The 24,230-nt window shown below is 58.1% G+C and overlaps 1 protein-coding gene across 2 annotated transcripts; it reads right to left on the bottom strand.

Annotated features, from left to right (window-relative positions):
- Positions 1-425: 425 nt before the first annotated feature.
- On the bottom strand, positions 426-14,866 carry OLFML2B (olfactomedin like 2B). 2 transcript variants are annotated; one of them, XM_052801904.1, is made up of 8 exons: positions 14,570-14,866; positions 13,265-13,528; positions 9,643-9,750; positions 5,784-5,960; positions 3,762-3,990; positions 2,153-2,719; positions 1,485-1,661; positions 426-1,149 (listed from the first exon to the last, which is right to left on the bottom strand). In XM_052801904.1, the coding sequence occupies exons 1-8, from the start codon at positions 14,717-14,719 to the stop codon at positions 548-550; spliced, it is 2,274 nt and encodes a 757-aa protein (XP_052657864.1). In that variant the 5' UTR covers positions 14,720-14,866; the 3' UTR covers positions 426-547. The 2 variants fall into 2 exon arrangements, with proteins under 2 accessions (XP_052657864.1, XP_052657863.1); XM_052801903.1 differs by having other exon boundaries at positions 2,153-2,722.
- Between the last annotated feature and the right edge of the window lie 9,364 nt (positions 14,867-24,230).

A 24,230-nucleotide genomic window follows, 5' to 3' on the forward strand; every position in this document is an offset into this window, starting at 1 on the left:
AGGGGCTGCTGGAGCTGTACTCACAGCCCCGTTGTACAGCAGGATCTCCAAAGGGCCTGCTGGCCGTCAGCTGGGAAGATGAGCCCGAGAGATGGGACGTTCCCACAGGACATGCGTGTCCTCCACCAGGACAAGCAGACATCAGCATCCCGCTGGGACCTGGTGCCTGCAGCAAAAAGGCCAGCTTTGCACTGGCTCTGTGTCTCTTGCTAATCATCTTTAGCTAAAAAAAAGAAAAACAACCCTCATCAGGAGGACCACGTCTGGGCCACCTCCTCCTCCCCGGGCAGGAGAGCTGGGTCTGCCCTCCCAAAAGGGAGAGCTCCTCACCATGGGAAGGAAAAGCAGAAGCAAGGTTACAACAAAGACAAACGGGGTAGTTCTGGCCTGGGGATCGATCTACAATCCACCATAAAAAAAACAGCTTGAAACAAAAACCATCATTTACTCTTTGATTTGTACAAAATAACAATAATAACAATAAAAATAATAATAAAAAGGTGCTGGTGGCCCCTGGCTCGCAGTGCCCCACTGTGGCGGGGGGGTCTCAGTAGGCAAAGATGACGTGGTAGGTGACTTGGTGCCCATTGTCCCAGGCGTAGAGCAGGCGGTCCTTGGGGTTATAGTCTATCTGCGTGGTGTAGGCATACTCGTTCTCAAAGAGCAGTCGGGGGATGATCTGCGTGTTGGTGTGCGTGTCAAAGGCATAGGAGATGTTGGCGTTCCTCTTGTTGTAGCTGTCGACCGCGTACAGCACCCCACAGATGACAAAGCAGTTCCCATAGAAGTTCTTCCGCAGTCCCGTCCGCCATGTAGTCTCCTTCTGGGTGCTGAGGTCGGCCGCGTTCAGCTTGCTCAGCACGATTACCTCTTGGTTGAAGCCCTCATAGCTGATGGCCGGGTAGATGACCCACAGGCCGTTCTCATCCACAGCGAAGTCCACATCCGAGTGGCCTCGCCACCGCCACGGGGTGGACTCTTCATAAGCCACGTCATGCAGCATGGCCCATGCGGCCACGTACCGCTGCTTCAGGTCGTATTTGATGATGTTGCGCGTGAAGGCCCGGTTGTAGTAGAAGGAGCCGTTGTAGACAACGTGCCCTGTCCCAATCCAGCTGTACGGGAGCTTGTAGGAGTTGCTCCAGCGACCTACGGGGCAGAGACGCTTTGCTAGCGGACCCTCCATTGCTTTGGGGTTGGTGGCCCTGCTGCAGCAGCCCCCAGCACCCTCTGCCCCCAGCCCTGCCTGCGCTCCCTCCCCAGCCACCAGCCGCAGCCTGGCATGGTGACAAGCAAGTCCAGAGCCACCACAGGCAACCGGACCTGCCCCGTGCTCTGAACCCCACACGCCAGGTACCGGCGCCCGAGAGGGGAGGGTCCCCAGGCAGAGCATCCCCCCATGGTGCAGCATCCCAGGGAACAGGGATGCTACTTGGACCAGCCGAGCGGTGGCCAGCACAGTATCAGGGATGGTGCAAGCCCACCTTGCTTGAAGTTGTCGAGGTTCCTGAACTCCACCAGCGTGTTCCCGTAGTAGTAGTTGGTGACGTAGATCCGCTCCTCCCGGGCCAGGGGGTCCTTCATCCAGGCCCCCTCGTTGCGCCCATAGGTGTTCTGGGTGGTGGGCCCCGAGATGGTGGACAGCGTGTCCTTGCAGCGCCCTGCGTGGGCAGAGAAAGGCTCACAAGGCTTGAGGCAAGGTGGCCACGCTCTCCCTGCTCCTGCTGGGGGTCTACGGGCCTCACGCCCCCCGTCCTCCAGCCCCTTGCCCACCCAGCAGGTACCCCCGCCGCCTGAGCCTGGGCTCAGCCTCACGAGGCCCACCAGTGCCGGCCAGATTCTGCAAACAGCTCCCCACAGCCTCAGCTATGTCCATGCCCCAGCTGAGGCTGCTGCCTGTCTCAGATCCATCTCCAGGGAGGCCTCTTTCTGCCCTGCCCAGCCCCTCAAACTGGGAGGAGACTACAGTAGGTTCCAGAGTTAACAAGCAAGTAAACCTGGCACCCCAGTAAAGTGCTGTCCAGCCACCATCTCCATGACACCTCCCGCCTGTGACCAAATCCAGGTGTGCTGCGCTTAGCAAGACACACCGTAGGCATGAGCCAGCCCCCACGCACACAACTGGATCGGTGCAGGACCTGCAGGTACTCACCAATGATGTTCCTGATGTCCTCCTCCTCCAGGGCCTGCTTCGGGGTGGCAGGGATGGTGGGGCTGACTGGCGTTGCGGGGGTGCTCACCTGTCCCCAAGCTCCTGGGCTGGTCTCCAGGGCAGGGCTCGTCCCCACATCCCTCGGGGCCCCGGCGGTGGTGGCCACGGCAGGGCTGGGGACAGTGGTGGCGGCTGTGGGCAGGGTCTCCATGGCCGTGGCCACCACTGTGCTGGCCAAGGCTGCCGGTAGCTGCGGGGTCTCCTCCTCTGCCAGCCCCGCCGGGGCAGTCGTGGTCTCCGGGGTGGGGGTCAGCCGGCTCACAGCAGTGGGATCTGGCGTGGGCCCCGTGGACGTGGCAGGGGACAAGGGCACCGTGGCCGTCGCGGCAGTGTCGGCGGCCGGCGGGGTGGTGGGGTCGCTCCCGGGGGTGGGCGGCCATCCCACCGGGGAGGGCGGCCATCCCACCGGGGAGGGCTTCCTCACGCCGTCCCCCACCCTGCTGCTGGGTCTCAGGAGCTGGTCCTCGATCAGCAGGTCCACCGTGTTGTCCCCGCTGAACAGCTCGTCTGCTGCCAAACGCACAGGCACGGGCGTCAGCCCCACAGCGAGCGGCAGCAGGTCCCCTGCGGCCCTTCTGCGCTTGCCCCACCGCTCTGGCTCCGCTGCCCACTTCTCCAGGCTGCCTTGTACTAAATCCACCTGGTTTCCCTCTTAATTTCCAGCTGGAGATGCGCTGTGTGAACTGCAGGGGCTGACGGTGCCCACGTTAAGAGGTCAGCGAGACCCCATCACAGCCACGTCCACCACCCCAGGCCGGGCAGAGGGGGAGGTGACGCAGAGCAATTCAGTCCTGCCGGCTCCCAGAGATGGGGCAGGATGGGGACACCGCTGCAGCGCCCAGCCAGATCCCACCCACCTAACCCAGGCTGCCAAAGTGGGTGCCTCACCCAGGGCACAGGGACCACGTGGGCTCCCCGGCCACCACGGGTGCCCTTTGCTCCTCCTCACCTCCGGGATGTCACGAGCCCACGCACGGTTGTGCTGGCCAACCTGGCCACTGAGCCGGCTTTGCAGAGAAAGGGCGCTTGCCTTGTTTGCCCGCGCTGCCAGGCGCTGCCGGTCCCTGGGGGCTGGAGCCATGAGCAGCACCCTGCTGAGCTGTAGGGCAGCCAGCAACAGCCCTGAGCTGCCTCCCGCCACCCCGACCACTGCACAAACCTCCCGGGATGCCACCGGGCAGGCGGATCTGCAGGACTAACGTATGTAATTAATAAACTTGCATTTACTTTCTGGAAAGGTGTTGGTGCTGCGTGTTTTAAACTGTAGCAGTGACCTATTTCCTCAGCTACCAGGGTTTTTTCCATGGAATAACACCGCCGCCCTGCTCCCCTGCGCAGGGCTCAAAGGCTGGATGCCGCCTCGCTGCTTCCAGTGGTGTGGTACCAATCGTCCCACCGCCTCCTGCCTCCAAGCCCTCCTCTCCACGGTGACCCCACAAGCTTTGCCCACAGGTTCCCGGGGGGCAAGGCAGGACTCAGGGGCAGGCGCTGGCTTTGCTAAGGGATGCAGCCAGCCATCCAGCCGGACACGGCTGCAAACCCAACTCACGCTGCTCGTCGATGTCGTTCTCCGACTCGGTGGACTGGGCTTTGTAGTAGGTGACCCCTCGGACGATGGTGGGCTTGGAAGGCGGCCGGCTCCTCACGTGCAGCTTCCTTTGCAAGAGCTGCTTGGGCTTCTCATCCTCCGGAGAGAGGTGCAGCTCCGGGAGGGACTCGACGGAGTTGATCTGCTGGGAGATGGTTTCATCTTTCAGGAATCTTTCTTCGTATTTGCCCTGGAAGAGACACAGGAGGTTGTTAGGGGATGAGTCAGGGCAGCCGCATTTTGGGGGACCGCGCAGGTCAGGCTGGCCAGCCAAGTGTTGGGTAGGAGACTCTGTCCTCCCTCCTTTCTCAGGGTCACTCTCCGTCCCTTCTGCTGTGGGAAACACTCCAGGAGACAGCGGGGGTGGCAGAGCAGCGTTGCCTCTGCCTGACCTTGGTGCCACCCTGCAGACCCAGGACTCGGTGCTCAATAAGGCACAGGCTGAGGGATGCAGGACGAGTGGGCAGAGTGGGGGGACCCCAGGGTGGCATGAGCAGGGCACACCCCTCACTGCAACCGCTCTCACATCCACTCACCAGACAACCCCTTGCATGCCAGGGACGGCTGCCGGCAGCTGATCTGTAAAGAGCACGCAACGTGCATCAAGCTTTGGTAGAGCAGAGAGGCTGAAGGCATATTCCCAGCAGGACCGGGAACCCCCCCAGGGCAGGGGCAGGGACCGGGAACCCCGTGCTGAGGCAGCCACCAGCTGCCGCAGCTCATGCCTGAAGGATTTCATCTCATTAAAGGAAATCGGAAAGACAGCCCGAAGGTTGAAGCGGTGCCCATTTGGCTGAGAAGACAGGCCCAGGGTTCCTTCGCAGCCCTGCCGCAATTAACGGCGAGAAAAGGGGAACATTGGGAAATGAGGTCACTCAGGGTAATAAAAGCCCTGCACTTCGCTCTCCTGCCTGGCCGGGGCTGGCTCCTCTCCAGCGGGCAGCGGAGCCCCTGCTCAGGTTACGGCCCGGGGAGCAGGGGCAGAGGGGCTGGGAACACTGCCGGACACCTTCTGTCCCGCGGCACAGCTCTCCCTGGAGCACAGCGCGCTGGCACGTCACGGTTGGTGCCATTTGCCCACCCGCCGACCCACAGTGCATGCGTGGAAGCCCACCCTTCTCCCCACCAGGGCTCCCACCCCTGCGCAGGACCTGCCAGCGCCTGCTCTCCGTGTCGGGGGGGCCATGCGCAGGCTGTCCTCACCCCCAGGAGCTGAGCACCTTTGTTTGGAGCTGGAAATGATGCGGCAACTGCTCTCCCCCTCCCCGACACCTCCTTTTGCCCTGTAGAGGGGACCCTGCGGTGAAGGCAGGATGCTCCAGGAGCCAGCCAGCATGGATCAGAGCAGCACGAGGCCACCTGAGATTGCATCACCGAAGCAGCAAGGGGGTCAGGACACCCTGGGCAGGCTTTTTCCCAAAGCACCCCTCTCTGGGGCTCCACAGAAACCGCTGCCCCAGGCAGAGGACGTCCCCATGCCGGGCAGACCCCGCAGAGACCCCCGCAGTACCGGAGCCAGTGGGATGCCCAAGCCCCTGCCTGGAGCCCACCCGGTGCAAGGGCTGACTGGGGAGGGGAAATTGCCTGGGAGGGAGGGCGACAGACTGTCCCTCCACTGAGCCCCCAAGTCCTGCTAATCAAAGGCTCCGAGTTTCCCAGCGTTTCCCAGCCGGCCCCGCAATGACATCACTCTTTCCGAGCAGCACGGCCGCCGCTGACCTCGAAAACCAACAACCCCACGGGAAGGGGGGAGGCCCAGGGAGCAGCCGCCTGCTCCTGTTCCCTCCTACATCCCGGCGGCAGCTGGTCTGCGCCGAGAGAAGCAGGCTGGAGCTGGAGGCACGGAAATGGGGTCGGCCAAGCTGAGAAGAAAATAACCCTGGGCCGGTGGCCTGCCGGGGGCCACATCCAGGAGACACCCTCTGGGCTGGCTTGCGCAGCAGCAGCGAGCTCGAGCCGTGCAACCCGCTTGGGCGGTCATACCTCTGCATGTGTGTAGGCAGCCTCGGCATCCCGCTGCAGTGAGCTCTCAATGTCGGCAAGGCTGTTGGTGATGAGGCTGGAACAGTTCTCCCTGTCCCTGCGGTGGGGATCCTGCAGACCTTCCTCCGCATTGGCGCCTGTCTCGTGGCCTTCCTGCATGAAGTTCCCGGACATGCCCTAGAAAAGTAAGAGAGGAGGCTTTACCCCACGTGAAGACAAGGGATGCTCCATGGCCCCCACACCACAGCCCAGGAGCCAGCGAGCTCTGTGCTCCCATCCTGGGCTCACAGCTGGGCTTCTCCATGGAGCTGGCACTTCAGCTGCTAAGAAGGTGCCCCTGACCACAGTGAGATCAAGAAACCCCATCCCTGGTGCGCACATCCCAGATCCACTCTTTGCACAGGGCCCCATGGAGGGGGAGAGTGGCCCTGAGGTTCTTCAACACCCATCTTCAGCCATGCCCACCGGTTCGTAGAAGGAAGAGGAAAAGACAAGCTAAACCACCTAAAGTCCCAGCCTCGCGTCCTTTGCTTATGGCAGCGAGTTCATCTCACATTTATTAATCCCCCTTTCCTAGCAGGGACCCGTCCTGGCTGGCCGCTGCCTGCCTGACCCCCGAGGCAAGTCCTCGAGGCCGGCATCCCACTTGTCTGGTTTCTGTTCTCCCCGTCCTGCCCCACTGCCCGGCCACGCAGCGCCGGCACTCGAGGACTGCTCCTCCCCACCACCCTCTGCTCCCACAGAAGAGAGGGAGAATTTGGGGAGAGGAAGAGAGCCAGTGACCCTCAGAGAGCTGTCCTGGGAGTGGGAGGGAGCTGGGGCTGGCTGCGACTCACTGGGCAGCCCAGGGCAGGCAAACTCCTTTGCCCTTCTCAGCCCCCAGAACCATAGGCACACCTTGTATCCAAGGGGTTGTTGCAGTCTCTGCTTATCACTCCTTGGTCTTTCTCATCTTCAATGGCAACTGCTTTGAATAGGTGCCACATCAACTAAAGCGTTTTTGCAGAGAGACTGGGGGCGGTTCCCCCTGATCCTTCATTTTCAATCTGTCCTGCCATTAATTTCTCCTAAAACCCACCGTGACCTCCATCTGCGACCTGAAAATCACCAGCTGATGCAACAGCTGCAAGCTAAAGACAAAGCAGAGAAGCTGCCTCGCTTAGAGGAGGACCAAGTATTCAGGGGTTCCTTCCCCTTACCGGCACCGTTTGCGTCAAATACCTCGTTATACTGGAAACAACTCACAATACCTTCTCATCTCTGCAAAAATATCATCCTGAGCTCGGTTAACCCCCAACCCACTCCATGCGCAACTGAATTCCCAGTCTTTTCCCAGGAACTGTGAGTTACAGATTTCTCATGCAATTTTGAGGCTGAGTCCAGTAACGCAGGGACTTCCCAGCAAGCATTTTGCTGTAGTAAGAAAAGGAACAGAAGATCTCGTGATGCTCTCCTAGAAGCAGCGCAGGAGCAGAAGCAGCTTCGACACAATCCTCCTTTTGGGAGGATGACTGATTCCGACAGCCTTGTGCCCTTATCACTTATTGTGTGTAATGTTTGGCTTATGACATGCTTAGGGATAAAATCTGCCTCCCCTTGAGTGGGGAGGCACCACCAAAGCCTGGCCTGTGATGCTGCTTGAGGCCGCTCAGCTGCTTCACTGGGGAGCAGCTGCCAAAAGCACACCGGCCTGGGAGGCCGATGCTTTGAAGCCACGCCAGGCTCTTGTTCAGCATCTCAGCTGTCTGTTGTATCAGATCCCGCGGCCGACACAGGGTGTGATCCTCCTCTCAACAGGCATTTACGTGCTAAGCCAGCAGCAGGAAGCGTTTCACACCTGCTGCCTGCGCTGCCTGCACCAGCTCTGCCCTGCCCTTCCCCAGCGGCACTGGGGAATCTCCATCTAACCCAGACCCCTCCTGTCCTTCATCCCGGCCGAGTGCCTGCGGGCAGCTTCAGCTGCTTGTTACATGATCCTACAGCCCCACTTCTGGGAAATTAAAGACCCAAATCTGTGAATTCCCCCCTCCTTCACCTTCACTGCTCCATCTCTGGCCAAACCACTTCAGCCAGACCAGACTACTTCTGCCCATCTGCCTCACTGCGACGGGCTGCGAGCAGAGCAGCCACGCTGCAAGGTCACCCCGACGTGCCCAGACAGACAAATGCCACCAGCACCGCTCACACTGAAACCCCTGTGCAGGAGCAGGCTGGTAGACAGGGCCACTTTGGTACCGAAGAAGAGTGCAGCAATAGCCACACATGAAGTAATCACCTGTGTCATTTGTCAATACCCAAACTCCTAACGCTCACCTTACCTTAGCCTCCGACTCAACCATCAGCAAGGTCTTTGAGGAACCTGCGCTCCCCACTCACTGACCTGATGGGCTGTGTCACTCTGGCCTGATCCGTTTAAAGGTGACAATGTCCAACAGCATCATTTTCAGTCAACTAGTTTCAGGGTGAGACAAATTCATGGACCACAGATCCATAAATGATACCAAAAAAGGGTTGTCCCCTCCATCATCCCTAATCCAGCAACTGTGGATGTTAAATAGCAGTAGATCTTCGATCGGTCCCAATGGGGCCCTTTGTATTCACTGCAGCATCCCCTGCTCTGGGCAAGCCCAGCTCACCGTGCCGTGGGACAGGGCTCACCCCGCCACTAGACCTGTGGCTACCAGTGGCGCAGCGGCAAAGGTCCCCAACGGGGACGCACAGCACAGGGCTGGCGGCACAGCTCCCACTTCCCTCGCTCCTCTCCCCTAATTAGCAAAGACTCAGCAGCAAACCCAAGTAACAACTTGGAGAATACACTAAACCACAGGAGGAGGGTGGGATTACAAACAAAAATACTGGTTCTTTGTTATTTTTAGACCTCAAAACCCCTTATCCCCCTTTTGGGTCAAACACCGTGCTTGGAAAGCCAGAGCCCCCCAGGCAAGTGTGTTCCTCTCGGCTGTCTCCTTCCTGACCCCGGGACGGAGCATGCCGTGCCTTCCCGAAACACTTTGCAAGTGGAATTTTGGCTTTATAAATCATCGCCTCTCGGCTCCTGGCTGCAGACAAATGGTACTGCTCCACTCTGACAAGAATGTGGAATTACTGTCCCAGATATGGACCACAGGAGAAAACTCCAGTATTTGATCTGGCAACCTGTTGCTACATAGCTGAGCGCAGCTTAACAAACTGCAAACCCTACGTTGTGCTAGCCAAAGCGATATTAAACTGTATGGAAGTGAAAATGATTTCACTGGAAGTCTGCTCTCAAAAAAATGGAAGGTACTTTATCTACCTTTTTAGCAGTGCTGAGGGTTCAGCTCTTTTTTAATGCAGGCCAAGATGTAACTCGGTCCTTAAGGAATCTGACCTCCTTGGCTACCAGCAGTCGTGGTGAGTGTACCCCAGCACCAGCCCTGAACATCTCACCCCCACATCAAACAGCACAAAAGCATCCAGTTGAGAGCAACTCTCACACCAGCACAGACGTAGAACTGAGAAGAGGAAAAACTTAACAGCAGGCCCTTCTGACCCCAAGGAGATGCTGGTCCTGGTGAGGCCACAGCTGGGATCCCGCAGCCAGTTTGGGCCACAAGGGATGGGGGGAACTGGAGAGGGTCAGGGGAGGCTGGCGGGGTGGTGATGCGGTGGGCTCTGCCCATGAGGAATGGTGAAGAGTCTAGTCTGGTCTAGTTTGGACAGTCTAGTCTGGTCTAGTTTAGTTTCAGCCAAATAATAGTTAATTAACATTTCTTCCGAAAGGAACAAGGCTCTGAATGCACCAAAGGCACCAAGAACTTGACTCGAGGCAAGTCCCACCGAAGACAACAACCTCAAAGGAGAGCAGGACTCATCTTACCTCCTCGAGCTTTTCCACCCGACCCACCAGCTTGGTTGTGACCGAGTGCAGCTTCAGAAGGTCTAAGCCATAAAAGGCACTTTCCAGCATCTCGACGATGGAGGACAGCTGCAAGGCAAAGGGAGCACACCATCAGTCAGAGGCACTTACTGTAAAGGACCCTGCGTGGTTTCTACAGCCAAAAAGTCAAGGGCAATGCACGCTTCTGAGTGCAAGAAGTTTATTAAAAAGCAAGTTTTTCCTTACACAGCCCTGCCACATTGCTGCTGCAGTCAGGAGCACAGCGTGCAGAGCTTCAGGGGTTCAGGAGCCTGTTTTGGGTTCTGGGGATTAGTAAGCAGAGCAAGGAGAAGCACTGCCTTCCTTGTCAGCTCTAGGCTCACAAGCCCAGAGGCTTAGCTACTCCACCAGTGACGTGACTGGCAGCAAAAGAGGCAACAAGAGAACGGCAGCTCAAATAAAAGTGAGTTTGAGATCAGACTCTGAGTTCACGCCATCCTGTGCTTTTTTTCCTGGAACAAGAAGAAACTTGTTAAAAAATTGTAAAATGCTCACAAATGCAAGAGTGAAGCAACTGAAATTCAGTGCCAGCCTGGTAAGAGTTTGCTTCCTTGGAGAACAACCTTATCAGAGGGATGCTGCCTTCTCCTTCAACCACCCATTTCAGAGACACCCTGTATTTAACTCACCCCCTTTCCCGCAGCGGGAAGGATCGCGTCCCCGCATCCTGCGCAGCACCAGCCCTTGCTCACCGATCCTGGGAAGCCAGACAGCCATACCCTCGTTCTGCATTTCGTACGGTTCCTGGTGCTCACTCTGCAGAGGACAGCGCTGAGCAAGGCACGGACTGGTGAGAAGGGCTCCCGGGCCATTCCCTGCCTCGGCTCCCACACGCGCCTGCTCCCTCCAGTCCCACGTGTCCCCATGTGTCCAGCGTGGTGCTGCAGACCTTACAGCCCCGATGGCTGAGAAGTATTTTCAATGCATGGGAATTACTACAAGGTGGTGACATTTTCTCCCAGCAGCTACAAACTGGTCAACAGAGCTCCATAAACATGGGAGAAGTGCAGGCAGCACCGCTGGCAGCACTCTGAGTTTCCACCCCAGCCTCTGCAGTCTCCCTGCGGAGCTGACGGCAAAGGAAAGATTTTTTGGGCCAGATAAAATGGCAGCATTAAGAGACAAGGACTGTTTTATGGCTATGCATCCACTTTCCACCAAGAACTGGACGGAGACGACCGATACAATGCACACAACCTGCCAGACAGCCACTGGAGACATGCGCTTTCCCTCCAGGCTGGATAATTTCCATCAATGCACAAAGGTTGCAGACTTTATTAACCACCTTCCAAATCTTCCTGAACACAGACTCCTTGCACAGACTCCTTGCACAGACTCTGCACCCGAGACCCCCAAAACGTACGCTGTGCCTACAAGCAGAAGAGCAGCATGCTGTGATTTCACAAAAATAGATCTTAGATTTAGCTACCCCCTGCCAGAACCAAGCTGACCCTCCCCGAAAGACCATACTGATGCACGTGCCAACTCGCTGTTTCCTTCCCTTCACCCACTGCCGACTTTGGCTTTTTCACTGGTCTGATGGTCCATGAATTCCCATGGGACCTTATTAAAGGCACAGATGGGACTGAAACCTTCAGCTGGGATGCCCAGTGCAGCCATTCAACCGAGTGGGGGTGCCCCAGGGGAGTACATTCCTGCTGCCTGGGCTTATCTACTCCCTTGCTCGCCATTCCCTCGGGGACACATCCTCCAGCCCGCCCGTCATAAGGGAGGGCTCTCATTTTGGGGAACTTCCCACAGCTCTCACACATGTGGAGTACCTAGGGCTTTTGAGTCAGAGCATAAGAAAGCCTAGTAAAACACAAGAGACATAGAGCACGACTCTACATGCTTCCTGCTGCTGGACCGGGCAAGAACGATGCTCCTCAGACCAACAAGGAGAGTAAAACCCCTGGGGCTGTTAGGAGCAATGAAGTGGCCTGGCCCGTCCCTCCCGGCCCCCCCCAGCTGATGAGCGTGGGAGCTGCTCCCCATGAGTCACAGAAGAACTGGAGCTGTGTCCTCTCCTGCCTCCCAGCTTCTCCTATGAGAGGTGGCTGTCCCCAGCTAGCCTGACCCCAGAAGGGGCTCTGCACTCGGCGAGAAAGCAAGCCTGTTTTCACAGCTCCTGGGGTTTGACTTTCACAGCAAAGAAAAACCCCACGTGTGTATATTTGGATAAACCTTGTGAAATCATTTGGCCGCGGATCCTTGCGAAATGAGCGGGGGAGCCTCGGCCAGTTCCTAGAGGACAAGCTTTCACACCACAGCTGGCTGCGAGCAGCTCCCCGGTGGGAAGAGGCAGCCGGAGCCAAGGGCGCAGCTAGCCATGTCGCTCTGCTCCTCCTGGAGGCTGACCGGCTCTGGAGAGGACAGGGAGAGAGGTGTGAGCTGCTGGTGGAGGACTTCTGCCTGCCTCCAGGCAAGGGACTACAGAGGTGGCTCTGTCACCTCGGGGGGTGTCCTCTCCCCTAACCGCAGAGAGCTCACAGCTCCTCATCTAAGGCCAAGTTGGACATCCTGGCTCGTCCTGCAGACGAGGGACCACCAAACTACTCCAGACCGGGACTCCTCCTTCCCTGCAATGATGGATTGTCTGCCTGTGCCTGTTTATCTTCCCTAGCTGCAAGGGAGCTTGGACAAGAAGCTGCTAACTGTCTGCAGTCGGACAAGATGAAACACATCCTTGAGCTCCAAATTAATTAGAACAAACCCATCACGGTGGCCCTGGTGGCCGGCTGCCCCGCAGCAGCCTGCGCACCGCCTGCCTTCCCACCTGAGCTGGGACTAGCAGTGCTGCCCCAGGGTACATCCCATCACCACCCACACGAGTGCCACTAGCACTCAACCTTCTGCTCTGGGGACTTCCCAGGGCTGGACCAAGCCAGTGGCCCTTTGGGGAGGATTTCTGCTGCCCGACGCAGGTAACAAACTGGGAAACTCAGCAGGGTGTGCTGCCAGCTGCTGGAGTAAGCATCCAGTAAAAGTCAGGAGTACTCAGAACAAACGCTGTCACATTTGGAAAACAGGTATGTACTACTAAAGAGATAAAATACTAAATAGTACAGAAGCGTCAGCATTTAAAACAACAAAACGCATCCTGCCATCAGCCAGCTGTGTAACACACCCTCACACTGACGCATCAGCAGCTTTTGGCCCATGGAAGCCAAAACAGCTTTTTGCGTGGGTCCTCGGCAGCCCTTCTCAGTGATGGGAAAAGACCTGGCAGCTGCTGAGTGGAGCAAGAGCTGCCTCCCGGGGACACTTAGAGCTGGACAAAGGGCAGGGAGCAGCCCAGTCCCTCCTGGCCTTCCAGTGCAGGCAGCCATGGTGGACTCCAGGCAGCACGGGATGAATCGAGTGAATCATCGACTGCAGCTACTCGAATCAATCCCTTAAGCTGAGCTTGATTTTTGTATCACACATGCAGATGTAAAAGTAACTAGGAGATGTTTTAGCAAAAAAGTTTAGGCAAAAAGTTTTTTGGGAGAAGCTCCGAAACAAAAGGCTTCAGAAGATCTGCCCTTCCCAAGAGAGTCCCGAACTCAAGCTGCTCTCCTACCTTCAGGTCGCTGCTCTCCGCCTCCCGCAGCTTCTTCAGCCTGAAGTCCCCCTCGCAAGGATTGAGCGCCGAGGGGGGGGCCACGCACGCACACTTGCAGCTGGGTCCCGACGTGATGGTTTCCACCGTGTAAAAATCCTCTGCTTTGAAAGCGCCTTCATTAATCCTTTGGCAGGCACCGCGGCCAAGGGGTCTGACCAGGCATTTGCACCGACAGTCGGAGCCTTCGGACACCGCCTTCACCTTGTCGTAGTCACCTAACAGCTGAGCACAGGTCACCGGCAGTTAGCAAACTTCTCGTCCTCTGCTTGCCCGGCAAGTGACAAGGACACCCTGGACCTCAAGATCCAAACAAGGACACTTTGGACACCCTGAACCTCGAGGAAACTGGCCGGCTCTTCTGAAATCTGCTGACCAAGAAGCTTTCTAGAGAGCGCAGAGCTTTCTGATCCCTACCTACAAGGGGAATAAAAGCTGGCTTCTTCCAACAGGGTATTTTTTATTCCACTTTGCATAAAATGGACCTAGCCGCTTTGAATTTTAAATACAAGTATTTTAAATACGAACCCCATCCTGCTGTCTTTTAATGCTCCATGCCCGGTAGACCCAATAAGTCACCTGCTACCCTGAGCAAGGTATTTTTATGTGGGCAAACAGGGTGAGGAAAGGCGATGGAAGGGCGACCGAAAGCCACCCTATAAGCAGCGTAACCTGGTGGTGAAGCAGTATTTCTGATTAGCCCCATACAACGCCAGGAATTTCCTTTACGGAGATTTGCAGACAGCACTTCTGAAAGCGCAAGCACGAAAATAACTTTGACGGTATGTTTCCAATAGTCTCCGCGTTAGCCATTTCCGAGGGCAGATAATAGCACACGGTCTGATCGGCCAAATCTAACAGAAACCTCCACCGCATCCCACTGGCGGGGAAAGAGCCTGGATCCCTCCCCTCTGCACACAAAGAGGCTCCACCAATTCCCCTCCCAAGGAGCTCCCCGATTTCCCAGTCCCCCCGGGGAAATGAGAGGACGGAGGCTGGGAACTGCTCCCCGTGGGACTTCGGGGAGTTAGCTCACCGCACCGCGGGCGACAAAACTCCCTGCAGCCGCACTCACCCAGCACCGCGATGAGCGCTGGGCGAGCGCACAGCATCACCCAGCACCGCCGAGCGCGTACGTCCAGCATCCCCCAGGCTGCGCCCAGCATCCTGCGCCCAGCGTCCCCCCGGCACTGCCCAGCCCCACGCCGCGGGTACTCAGCACCCACCCCAAGGTGCCCAGGCCCCCCCCCGCTCCCCAGCAGGTACCTGGGAGAGGATGTTCTCCTGGTTATCCGCCTCGTCCTGCAGCGGCTCGGCGGAGGGCCCGGCCGTGCCGGCGGGGTTGGGGGGGGACCCTGCCCGGCAGCCGGCGCCCAGCGCGGCCAGGCAGAGCAGCAGCGGCAGCGGCCGAGCCATGGGCGGGCGGCGGAGGGGAGCGGGACCGGGAGCGGGACCGGGAGCGGGGCCGGGAGCGGGGCCGGCGCGGAGCCGCCGCTGCTCGCTCAGGTGCGGCGCGGCGGGCGCGGGAGGGGCCGGGCCGGGCTCCCGCCCCGGTCGTCTCTCCCTCCCTCCGCGGCGGGACGGGCCCCCGGGCGGGGCCGAGCGGGGCGGGCGGAGCGGGGCGGGACCCGACCGGGGCCGACCCGGGCGGCGCTTCCCACCTGCGGCGGAGGCTCCCCGCAGCCCGCCCCCAGCCCGGCGTGGGGCCGGTGCTCAAGCTGCCTCCGTGGAAAAGGGAGAGAGAGCCCCGTCCCGGGGGGGAAGGCGGGGGCCGGGGGGGGGGGGAACGACACGGGGACTTGGGCATCGTCCGCCCGAAGCAGGTTGTGGTGAGGTCCCGCACGTGGGGCTTGCCTGGAGGGGTGCAACCCATCTTCCCCCAAATACCCACACTGCCTGCCTGCACCAAGTAAACCTGAGCATCCCACCCCTGCGGTTTGCCAGGGAGCTGGTGGGGGACGAAGGCCATCCTTAGAGCCTGCTTGGCTCCTTTTCCACCTCCGGCAGTGGCCTGGCTCTCATCCTCCACGTGGAAGCCGTCCTGATGGCACGGCACAGCCCGCCACGCCTGCGGCTCTCCAGTAACGCTGCGTGCGCTGGGGTCACGCAAGCAGTTCGTGTTTCGAAGACGGGCTCCTAGCCACAGCTGCCGATTCCCGTGCGCTTACTGAAATTTAGGCTGACGCCATGGGGAAGCGGCCGTGCTCTGGCAGTCCTGCATCCTTCTGCGCCTCCTGCCAAACGGAAACGTCCTGGACGCGCTGTTCCTGGAGAAAGCACAGGCGCAGCATCCTCTGCTGCGTAGGTGTCTGAGCTGCGGTGATGTTGTTTGGGCCTCGCTAATTCATGATGAAGCCTAAGATTCCCTTGTAACGTACCGATAGCAATCCAACACACACCAGCACCACGCCCCAGGTACGGCATAGGCTCCCATTTGCCTCAAAACCTGCCCCCGGGTCAGAGGGAGAAGCCACATGCACAGTGGGTGGCACAACAGGCCGCTCGAAGCTCTTGCTGAAGCAAGGCTTTGCACCAGAGAAGCACCCCTAGTCCTTTAACACGCATGTGTCCCAAAACCACCCCAAACCTGGTGCCTGCAGCCTAGGGGGGGGGTCCGGCTCTCCCGTCCCATTGCTCTCTCCCAGAGACAGACTGCAGGGATGGAGCTGCCAGACACAAAGAAAACATCTTCTGTGAGAGAGGAAGTGGCTGTGGCACGGGGGATGGCAGAAACTGCTGACTCCAGGGCCAGGACCGCAGGCTTCGTGCGGCATGGCACCGTGCCCCCCCCCGCTCCTCCGGCCTCCCTGGGAAGCAAAGCTTGTGGAGAAGGGGGCAGGGATGCACGGGTCCCTGCAGCAAGGCTGAGCAAAGGGAAAGCAGCCAGGGAGGATGGGAGGACAAGGACAGCCAACCTTCGGGCAACTGGAGAGCAGTAGAATGGGAAAGGCATTTTTAAAAGCCTCCCCCCACCAGCCTCTCTCAAGGATAAAATGTCCCTCGGGGACCAGCTTCTTCACTTCCATTTCCACCACTCAGTGCTGACAACAGCTGAGCCTCCCCGGGGCATGGGGGGGGGGGCCGCTACTCCATCTGTCTGGAGTCAGGCACAGACTGCCCTGAGGCTGAAACACTGGGGCTTCTCATCGCCCAGCTCACGTCCTGCGGGGCCTCTGGGAGATCTCAGCTGGCTCAGAGAGCTGGACCCCCAAGCAGGAGTGTCACTGTCAGGGCTAGCAGCTGAGAGCAGCCCCGAGAGGTCCTGCGGCAAGCAGCACCTAAACCTTTTTAAGCCTTTTCCTAACGGTCGCTTTCAAAGGCTGGAAAAAGAAGGAAAACAAATCGACCACAGTATTTCAAAATGATAAGAAAGGGTTTCACATATTACTGTCATCCTGTGTTGATTTCTTTTCTTTATAAGGGGAAGTAAAGCCTTTCTGGTGGTGTTTAGCTTGGGTTAAAGACAAGTTTAAGCCTGTCCTTTGGGGGCAAGAGGAGACAGCAACGGGCACTTTGGGTTCACTGTGGTCATCTCTGAAGTCTCAACATTCCCCCTCCAAGAAAAAAACAAGACAAACCCACAGACAGAGGAGGACAGCGGAGCAAGCAAGTGTGGCCCTGTTTTTTCTGTCTTGCTGAAGCAGGCTGGCCCAGACCCTGGCTCCAGCATGAGGCCCCAGTGTCTTCACGCCTGACCCCATGCTGTGTGACTGGTCTTGTGCAAAGCCGGGGCTGCCCAAGGAAGCAGGTCAACGGTGCTTTCTTCAAGTGCCCCAAGTGAAAACATCACCGTGTCTGGGAAAAAGGGAATCTAACAGCCCCATGACAGGCAACGGAGCATCTCTGCACCTGGAGCTGTGGGTGCAAAAAACCTGCCCCCCCCCAGCCCCCCTGGAAATCATGCCCTTGTGTGCCGTCCACCTCCCTGTGCTGATCCGAGCCTCCGTGAGGTCTGGGCAGCGCCTTGTGCCAGGCACTAGCAGCGGGGAGAGGGTTGCATGATGGGTCAAGTCAGGCCACGGATAGGGCGGTGGGAGGCTTACGGTCTGGGCTGCCCCCATGCTAGGTCTAGGGAGTCCTTCGTCTCGGTTTTGGGGGATGCCGAGCTCGGCAGGACGGAGGGAGGCAGCGCACGCATCGTGCCCTTTGAGGACAACCGCCGCCACCCCCAGCTCTGGGGCGGCGGGGGGCTCCCCTCGCCCGGGCACCGCTCCCCGGGGGATGATGCTCCGTGCCCAAGGGCGGGTGGGGGGTGACGCCGGGCGGGTGGTCCCGGCCGCCGCCGCCGCCGCCGGTCTGTGCCCGCCGGCGGCCGCAGCCCCGCTCGGCGGGGGCGCAGCACCACCGCGTGGCACCGCAGCCCCGCGCACGGCCCCGCTGCCGCTCGTTAAAATTCTTTGCAATTAAAATGCTTCATACTGGGGGCGGAGAGCCAGCGCTGAGCCTGCCCGAGACCCTCGCCGGGCCCTCTCCAGGCCGAAGAGTCCCAGCTCGCCCAGCCTTTCCTTGCGGGAGAGGTGCTGCGGTCCCTTCACCATGGCGGTGGTCCTGCGCTGGACTCTCTCCAGTATGTCCATGTCTCTCTTGTACTGGGCAGCCCCGAACTGGACACAGCACTCCAGGTGGGGCCTCACCAGTGCTGAGCAGAGGGGAAGGATCAGCTCCATCAACCTGCTGGCAGCACTCCCCCTAATGCAGGCCAGGACACCGTCAGCCGCCTTTGCTGCAAGGGCGCGTTGCCGGCTCACGTTCAACTTGGTGTCCACCAGCCCTCTCAGGGCATTTTCTGCCAAGCTGCTTTCCAGCTGGGTGGCCCCCAGCATGTACTGGGGTGGGGGGGGTTGTTCCTCCCCAGGTGCAGGACTTTGCAGTCCCCTGTGTTGAACTGCATGAGGCCCCTACCAGCCCATTTCTCCAGCCTGTCTCTGGATGGCAGCACGACCCTCTGGCATGTCAGCCACTCCTGCCATTCTTGTATCAGTGGTGAGGGTGGCAAGGACACACACCTGTGCAGGACACACCCCAGCTAACTTAGGGCCAAAAGCTGAGGGATACCTAGCATCCCCAGTGGGACACGTCATCTTCCTTGTTGTCTGGCCCGGAGGTGAGCAAGGTGAGCTAGAGGCTGTGGTTGATCCTTGCACACTCCTGGTACGTGCTGTAGTTCTTCCCAGCACCCAGCTCCTGTGGCTTTTGTCCCCTGGCCTTGGGTGCCAGCACCACATCCTGTTGAGAGAGACCAAAGCTGCAAGAGGCAGGTCTCCTTATTAGCATTCCCATGCTGAATTTTCCAAGGCACTATAAGCTAGTCCAGCTGTGCCTTCTAGAGGTCATACACAGAAAGAGGCTGGTGGAGGATGCCATCATGTCCCTGGGCTCTACATCTCTGTGTCTGCTGCCAACAGCAGCCAAGGGCTCATGAAGGCAATGCTTCTGTACCTGCCAAGGGCCAGCAGAGAGATATTTGAGCATTTGAAGTGAGAGGTGGACTCAACAGATGCCACTGATCTGGGGAGAGCTCATGGTTGGACGGCTGGAGGCCACACAGCCTGGCGAGGGGCCGCAGCAAGCGGTGACAGTCCCTCATGCATCAGCTCCACCACACAGGTTTGCTGCAGGTGCCCAGGGCAAGGGGAGCTCCCTCCTACCTCCATTCGCTGAAGGAGGAAATCCGTCTCATGGAGCAAATTGGCTAGACGGGAAAGCTCATGACGTGACGCTGAGTAGCACAGCAATTTGAGAGATTTCCCTACTTACCTCAACAGTGACACTTGTGTTTACGCCTGTGAGTCAAACGAGACGTGGGTGAACAGGCACATACCTTGGAAACCATGTTTTTCTGAGGCCGTCCAACCCATGTCACCTGCGAGAGGCACGCCTGCATCAAGCCTGACCTTTCAGCATCCCTCCTTCAGAAAGCCCCAGGCAGACAGAGGAGGTCTGTCCCAGCCAGAATAGGAGACAAATTTAAAAATATGTCTTAAAAATAATAACAATAAAACTTTAAAAGGGTGTTTTTTAAAACCTGGAGCAGGCCAGGAGAGTTGTGCTATGTCAGATGGGTTAGCTGGCTGGGATAAGCCCCAGGCTTCCTAGGCAGGCCTGTTCAACCTGGTAAGGGCTTATGAGAGCAGCTTAAAGCTGGGTTTAGGAGAACTTGTGCCAAGCTGAGCTGCACAGGCACTAAGTACAAAGTTCAGGACAGGTTACTGTAGTGCAAGAAAAGTGGGACTTCATGCAAGTTTTGCCTTATATTATGCCGAAATTCATGGCTTCCTATTCCCATTCACCATGCAGTGCCAGACCTTGGGGCCTGGTAGTTTCCCATCAGTGTCAGAGACTTTTTGGACCTGTCTAGGGTTTTCTGCACACTGTGGGTGCCTGTCCTGTTTTGGCATTGGTGCCTGTGGGGGCGCAGGCAGCACGGCTGCCACGGCAGCCTCGGAGACCCTGCAGCCCTGCTCTTCATCCATGGGAACCCCCTGCCCTGTGGTTACCCCATGCGTGGCACGGCTGGGAAAACAGGTCTGGCTAGGAACCCAGCTTTGAGCAACACAAAAGGTGACAAAAAAAGCCAGAGGCTAACAGACGGGAGTGTCCATCCCCCTGACCCCCAGCTCATACCCAGTGCCTTCTTCCCCAGCGCGGGGATGCAGCTATACACATCCTGCCTTCCTGAGATGCCAGCTGTTTGTACCCGTCCCCACCACACATGGTAATTAAACCTGGCTGAGCCCCTGTGATCAAGGAGAGGTTCCACCTTGCTGTGTTTCAAAATATAAATCCCCTTGAGCATGCACATCACAGCACAACATGCCCTCTCTGCTGCATGGGGCTGCACAAGACAATCCCTGGGTTTTGAGGCCACTTAGCCAATGCCAATGCCCTGCCGCATCGGCATGCTTCCAGCACACCCACACACTGCCGTGGCCGCTCCGTCAGTACCCAGACACACACGGATATGAGCCGCCCCTTGGCTTCTGGGCCATTTCAGGAGGATGAGCATGTCCCCCTTGCCCCTCTCATGTCTGCACATCCCATCCTTTGGTGGGAGGCTGTGACGGGAAGGGATGTGCAGTGGGTTCACCGCAGCAGCAGCATCCCCAGGTGCCACACGCATGTACTCACACCACCCTTCACACAGAGACTCCATGAGGACCCGTCTGCGCCCGCACGTATCGCACAAGCTGTCACCGAAAACCTGGCATGGTCACAAAAAGCAGCCCCTCTAGAGATGAACTTCCAGCTGAAAACACAAAATAGGTGTTTTCAGACAAAACCCATCATTTAACAAGCTGGTGCAGAAGGTCGGCAATCTCTCCACGCAGCCCTAACTGTAGCACCTTGCACTCGCACCTTCTCACCTCCCCCGGACCTCCTCCCCAGCTGCCCTGCCTCCACGCTGACCCAGCTGCACCCTGCAAAGACAGGGGCCGGGGACAAGCGGGGCCCACAGGGGAAGGAGGGGCTTGGGGAGGGTATGGTACTGCTCACACCTGGGCGAAGCAAGGAGGCAAAACCTTCTGTTTCAATCTCCCAGACAGAAAACCCCACTAGAATTTCCTGGGGAAGCCTCCAACTCGGACAAAAGTGAGTCTCTGAGGACTGGTTGGCTTCAGTTGTTTTGGCTCCAGGGAAACGAGCCTGGCTCTCCTGCGCAACTCCCAGCTGTTCTGGCACCCGCCTTGGGATGTCCCTCTTGTTAATACCCTGCTCTGCTCTCTCCTGAGCTGAACCATGTACCTGAGTGGTCAGGGGACCTGGGCTGTGCAGGGAAACCTGGGCAGAGGTTTCACACCCTGGCCAGCTCCTGCAGAAGCTGCTGGTGGTCCGCATTTGGCAATGCCGGCAAAGCGAGCGTGGGTTAAGGTCCGGGATGGACTGCCTGTCCTGCTCCGAGCAGCGCTTTCGTGTTGTCCAGGACACTGTGGTTGGACCCACAGCTCACATACCGGCGCTCTGCTAAACACCGCAAAGGCCGACCTTTGTCTTGCAGCAATCATGTCACTGCTGAGAGTCACACATCACGTGTCAGAGAGATGTGGGCACAGTCAAGAGGAAAAGGTGAGGAGAAAATAGGGATTAGCAAGGGCTGATAAAGGTATGCCCTTCTCCCTGGCAGAGGTCTGGGTCACAAGGAGTGTTGGCAGGTCCTGTTGCAACTAATTACAAAGCTCAACTCGTCAAGCAGCGAGCAGTGAGCATCAGCCCTATCTGCAGCATTCAGGGAAGGTGATTGAAATGGTAGGGTGGATGTGCTGGGGCAAGTCTCTCTAGCCACTACGTGCCAGCAGCACCTGCCGGTGAGGTCTCCCTGGCAGGATGTCTGGAGATGGAACCAGCCCCAGCATCACCAAACCAGCCCCAGCATCACCAAACCTGTCCTGACACGCTCCCTGTTTGTCCTGGAATAACAAAAGGAGCTCACTCCACCACAGTCAGTGCCCACGCCTCACTGAGGATCCTGCGGGCTCATGGAGGACGTAAGGGACATTTGGGAAGACACCTCCATCCCACCAGCTTCTCACTCCACCACCCTGACTGCATGCTCACCCTTCTCCCCTATATCCTCACCAACACTACTGCTCTACACCCCAACAGCGTTGTCCTCGAGTCTGGGAAGAGAGACCCAGCTCTCAGTCTCCACGGTCAGAGAACGACCGTGCATACCGAGGAGTGACATCTCCTGCAGGATACATCCCACCCTCATGGTCCCTTCTCACTAAATGCTGTGCCTGGGACCTCAGCTGCCCTGGCAGGAGCCACCAAACCTGCCAAGGGCTTTGTTGATGAAGGAAGTGCCGAGGGCCATCACCACGTGGTTGGGAGGAAGCCGCTGGTGCCCACGGGACTGAGGCAGCTCTCTGGCATCCAGCGAGAGCTTCCTGCCAGGTCGGCACGCTGCCAGGTGGTTCACCAGCCCAAGGGCTGGATTTCAGAAAGGCAAAAGTTCTGTCCCAATGTCTGCTGTGGGAGCCAAACTAGGCACTGCTCGTGTGAGTGGCTGGGTCCCCCCACAGCCAGGGGACCTCTGTTGACTTCTGGTCCCACTGCAAATGGCAGAGGGGTCCCCGAAAGGCCCACTATGCAAGAGGGAAGCTGCCAAAGCACCCACCCCATGCACAGCAGGGAGTTCCACCGCAGATGTCCCCATGGCCAACCATCCCAGGGGCTATGCTACCCTGGCACATCTTCCCCCTTGGAGAGAGCTCGCCCTACAGGAGATGTTTGGGCATGAGGATGGACCTCTTATCTCAGGTGTGAACTGCAAGGCCAGCACATAAGACCCCTGGATACAAAAGCCTCATGGCTCAGGGTGCGAAAGGAGAGCAGGAGAGCCCAAGGACGTGACCAGCACTGTGGGGCCCTGCAGGGAACAGAGAGGTGCATTATTAGTGCTGGTGCCAGTCCTGCTCCAAGAGGGACATCCCCAGCAAGGGACCTCCAGAAGCCCATGTCATCAACACTCCAGTGAGTCTATAACAAAACATCTGGAGACACAACCTACTGCCTGTATACAGAGAAATGCCCAAACTGCCCATTGCCCCCGCCAGTCCAACTTCTCTCACCTTAGGTCTGGTGTTCCCTTCCAGCCTAAACATGAGGCAATGTGTGTGCTACGGCCTCCTCTCTATAACTTCACTGACCCCAATGTCTGCCATTGCCTGGCCGCTAGCCCAGAGATGGACACATCCTCACAGCTGGCCTCCAACCCTTTCTGTTCACCAACAACTCTGCTATCACATGGACCCAAGTGGTCCCCCTGCAGCGTGTTCTGTCCACTCCCGTCCACACAGCCCAGACCCAGGTGACAACATGTCCCTCTTCAGACAAGAATGCCTATCATGATCTGTCTGGGGAGCTGCTGGGCACAGCATGAATAGCCTGAGTCAACTCAAGAGCTGCCCAAGGCCAAGGAAGCCATGACCTGCTGAAAGGTATCCAGGGAATTCAAGGCAGGGATGTGATGCAGGTCTCCTGACCCCTAAGCTGTGGCAGCTGCTGACAGACAGAGCATGGGTAGGTAGTGTGAGGATCTGCTCCACTCCTGAGTGGTGTTACTGCATTTTAAGGCCATTAATAAATCACTGGTGCCTGGAGGCCATGCAGCACGTGTTCCTGGGCTCTGCAGGGCTGGCAGGTGCAGAGCAGCATCCCTGCAGCCTCCATGAGCCGCTGCTTGGAAATGACTTATCCAAACCGTCTCAGCAGGTCTGGCTTTTGCTGGCTTACCATGGATGAGCCACCATCTATTCAGATGACAAGGACATGAGATATTGCTGCACCTGCCTTGTGTTTCCCAGAGAGGTGCAGGCCACAGTGACTCATGGAGCTACTTCAGAGGTGAATCTCAGGAGGTGCGAGCATGCCTAGGTCTCCAGAGCTGAATATGATGCTCAAAAGCGTGGCTGTCCCCTCAGCCCTGTCCCACACAGCCACTTGTAGAGACCGGCTAGATCCCCCCCACCCCCGAGGCCACTGCTGTCCCTTGAGGGTGAGACTGTGTTCAGCCTGCGATGCTCAGCTGGAGGTGGCACGACGTGCTGTCTCGCTGCTGTGGTACCCAAGTAGGGTTATGGGGGCTCTCTCCATGCAGCCAGCCCTGGAGGGGGCCCTGAACATCCTGCCACCTCCTCTCTGCTTGACTCCCACATTCCTCCCACTGTCACTGCCCTGGAGGAGCAGACGTAGGTTCTTCCAGGGGATGCTGAACCAAACTGAACCGACCAAAGCTTCTGCTGAGACAGATGGAAACAAAGAGCAGGGCAAGGCTGGAGCAGTGCCTCCCCCGTGCACCCTGAGGCCATCTTTGTCTTTAGTAGCTTCTCTTTCAAGAAAGCGGATCCTACATAAGCGTTCAGCATCTGCACTGCCTTGCAGCAAGACCTTGCACAGCTTGACCCCAGGCTGGGGATCCAGCCACCTC

This window comes from Harpia harpyja, chromosome 11, assembly GCF_026419915.1.
Source record: "Harpia harpyja isolate bHarHar1 chromosome 11, bHarHar1 primary haplotype, whole genome shotgun sequence".
NCBI classification, from domain to species: domain Eukaryota; kingdom Metazoa; phylum Chordata; class Aves; order Accipitriformes; family Accipitridae; genus Harpia; species Harpia harpyja.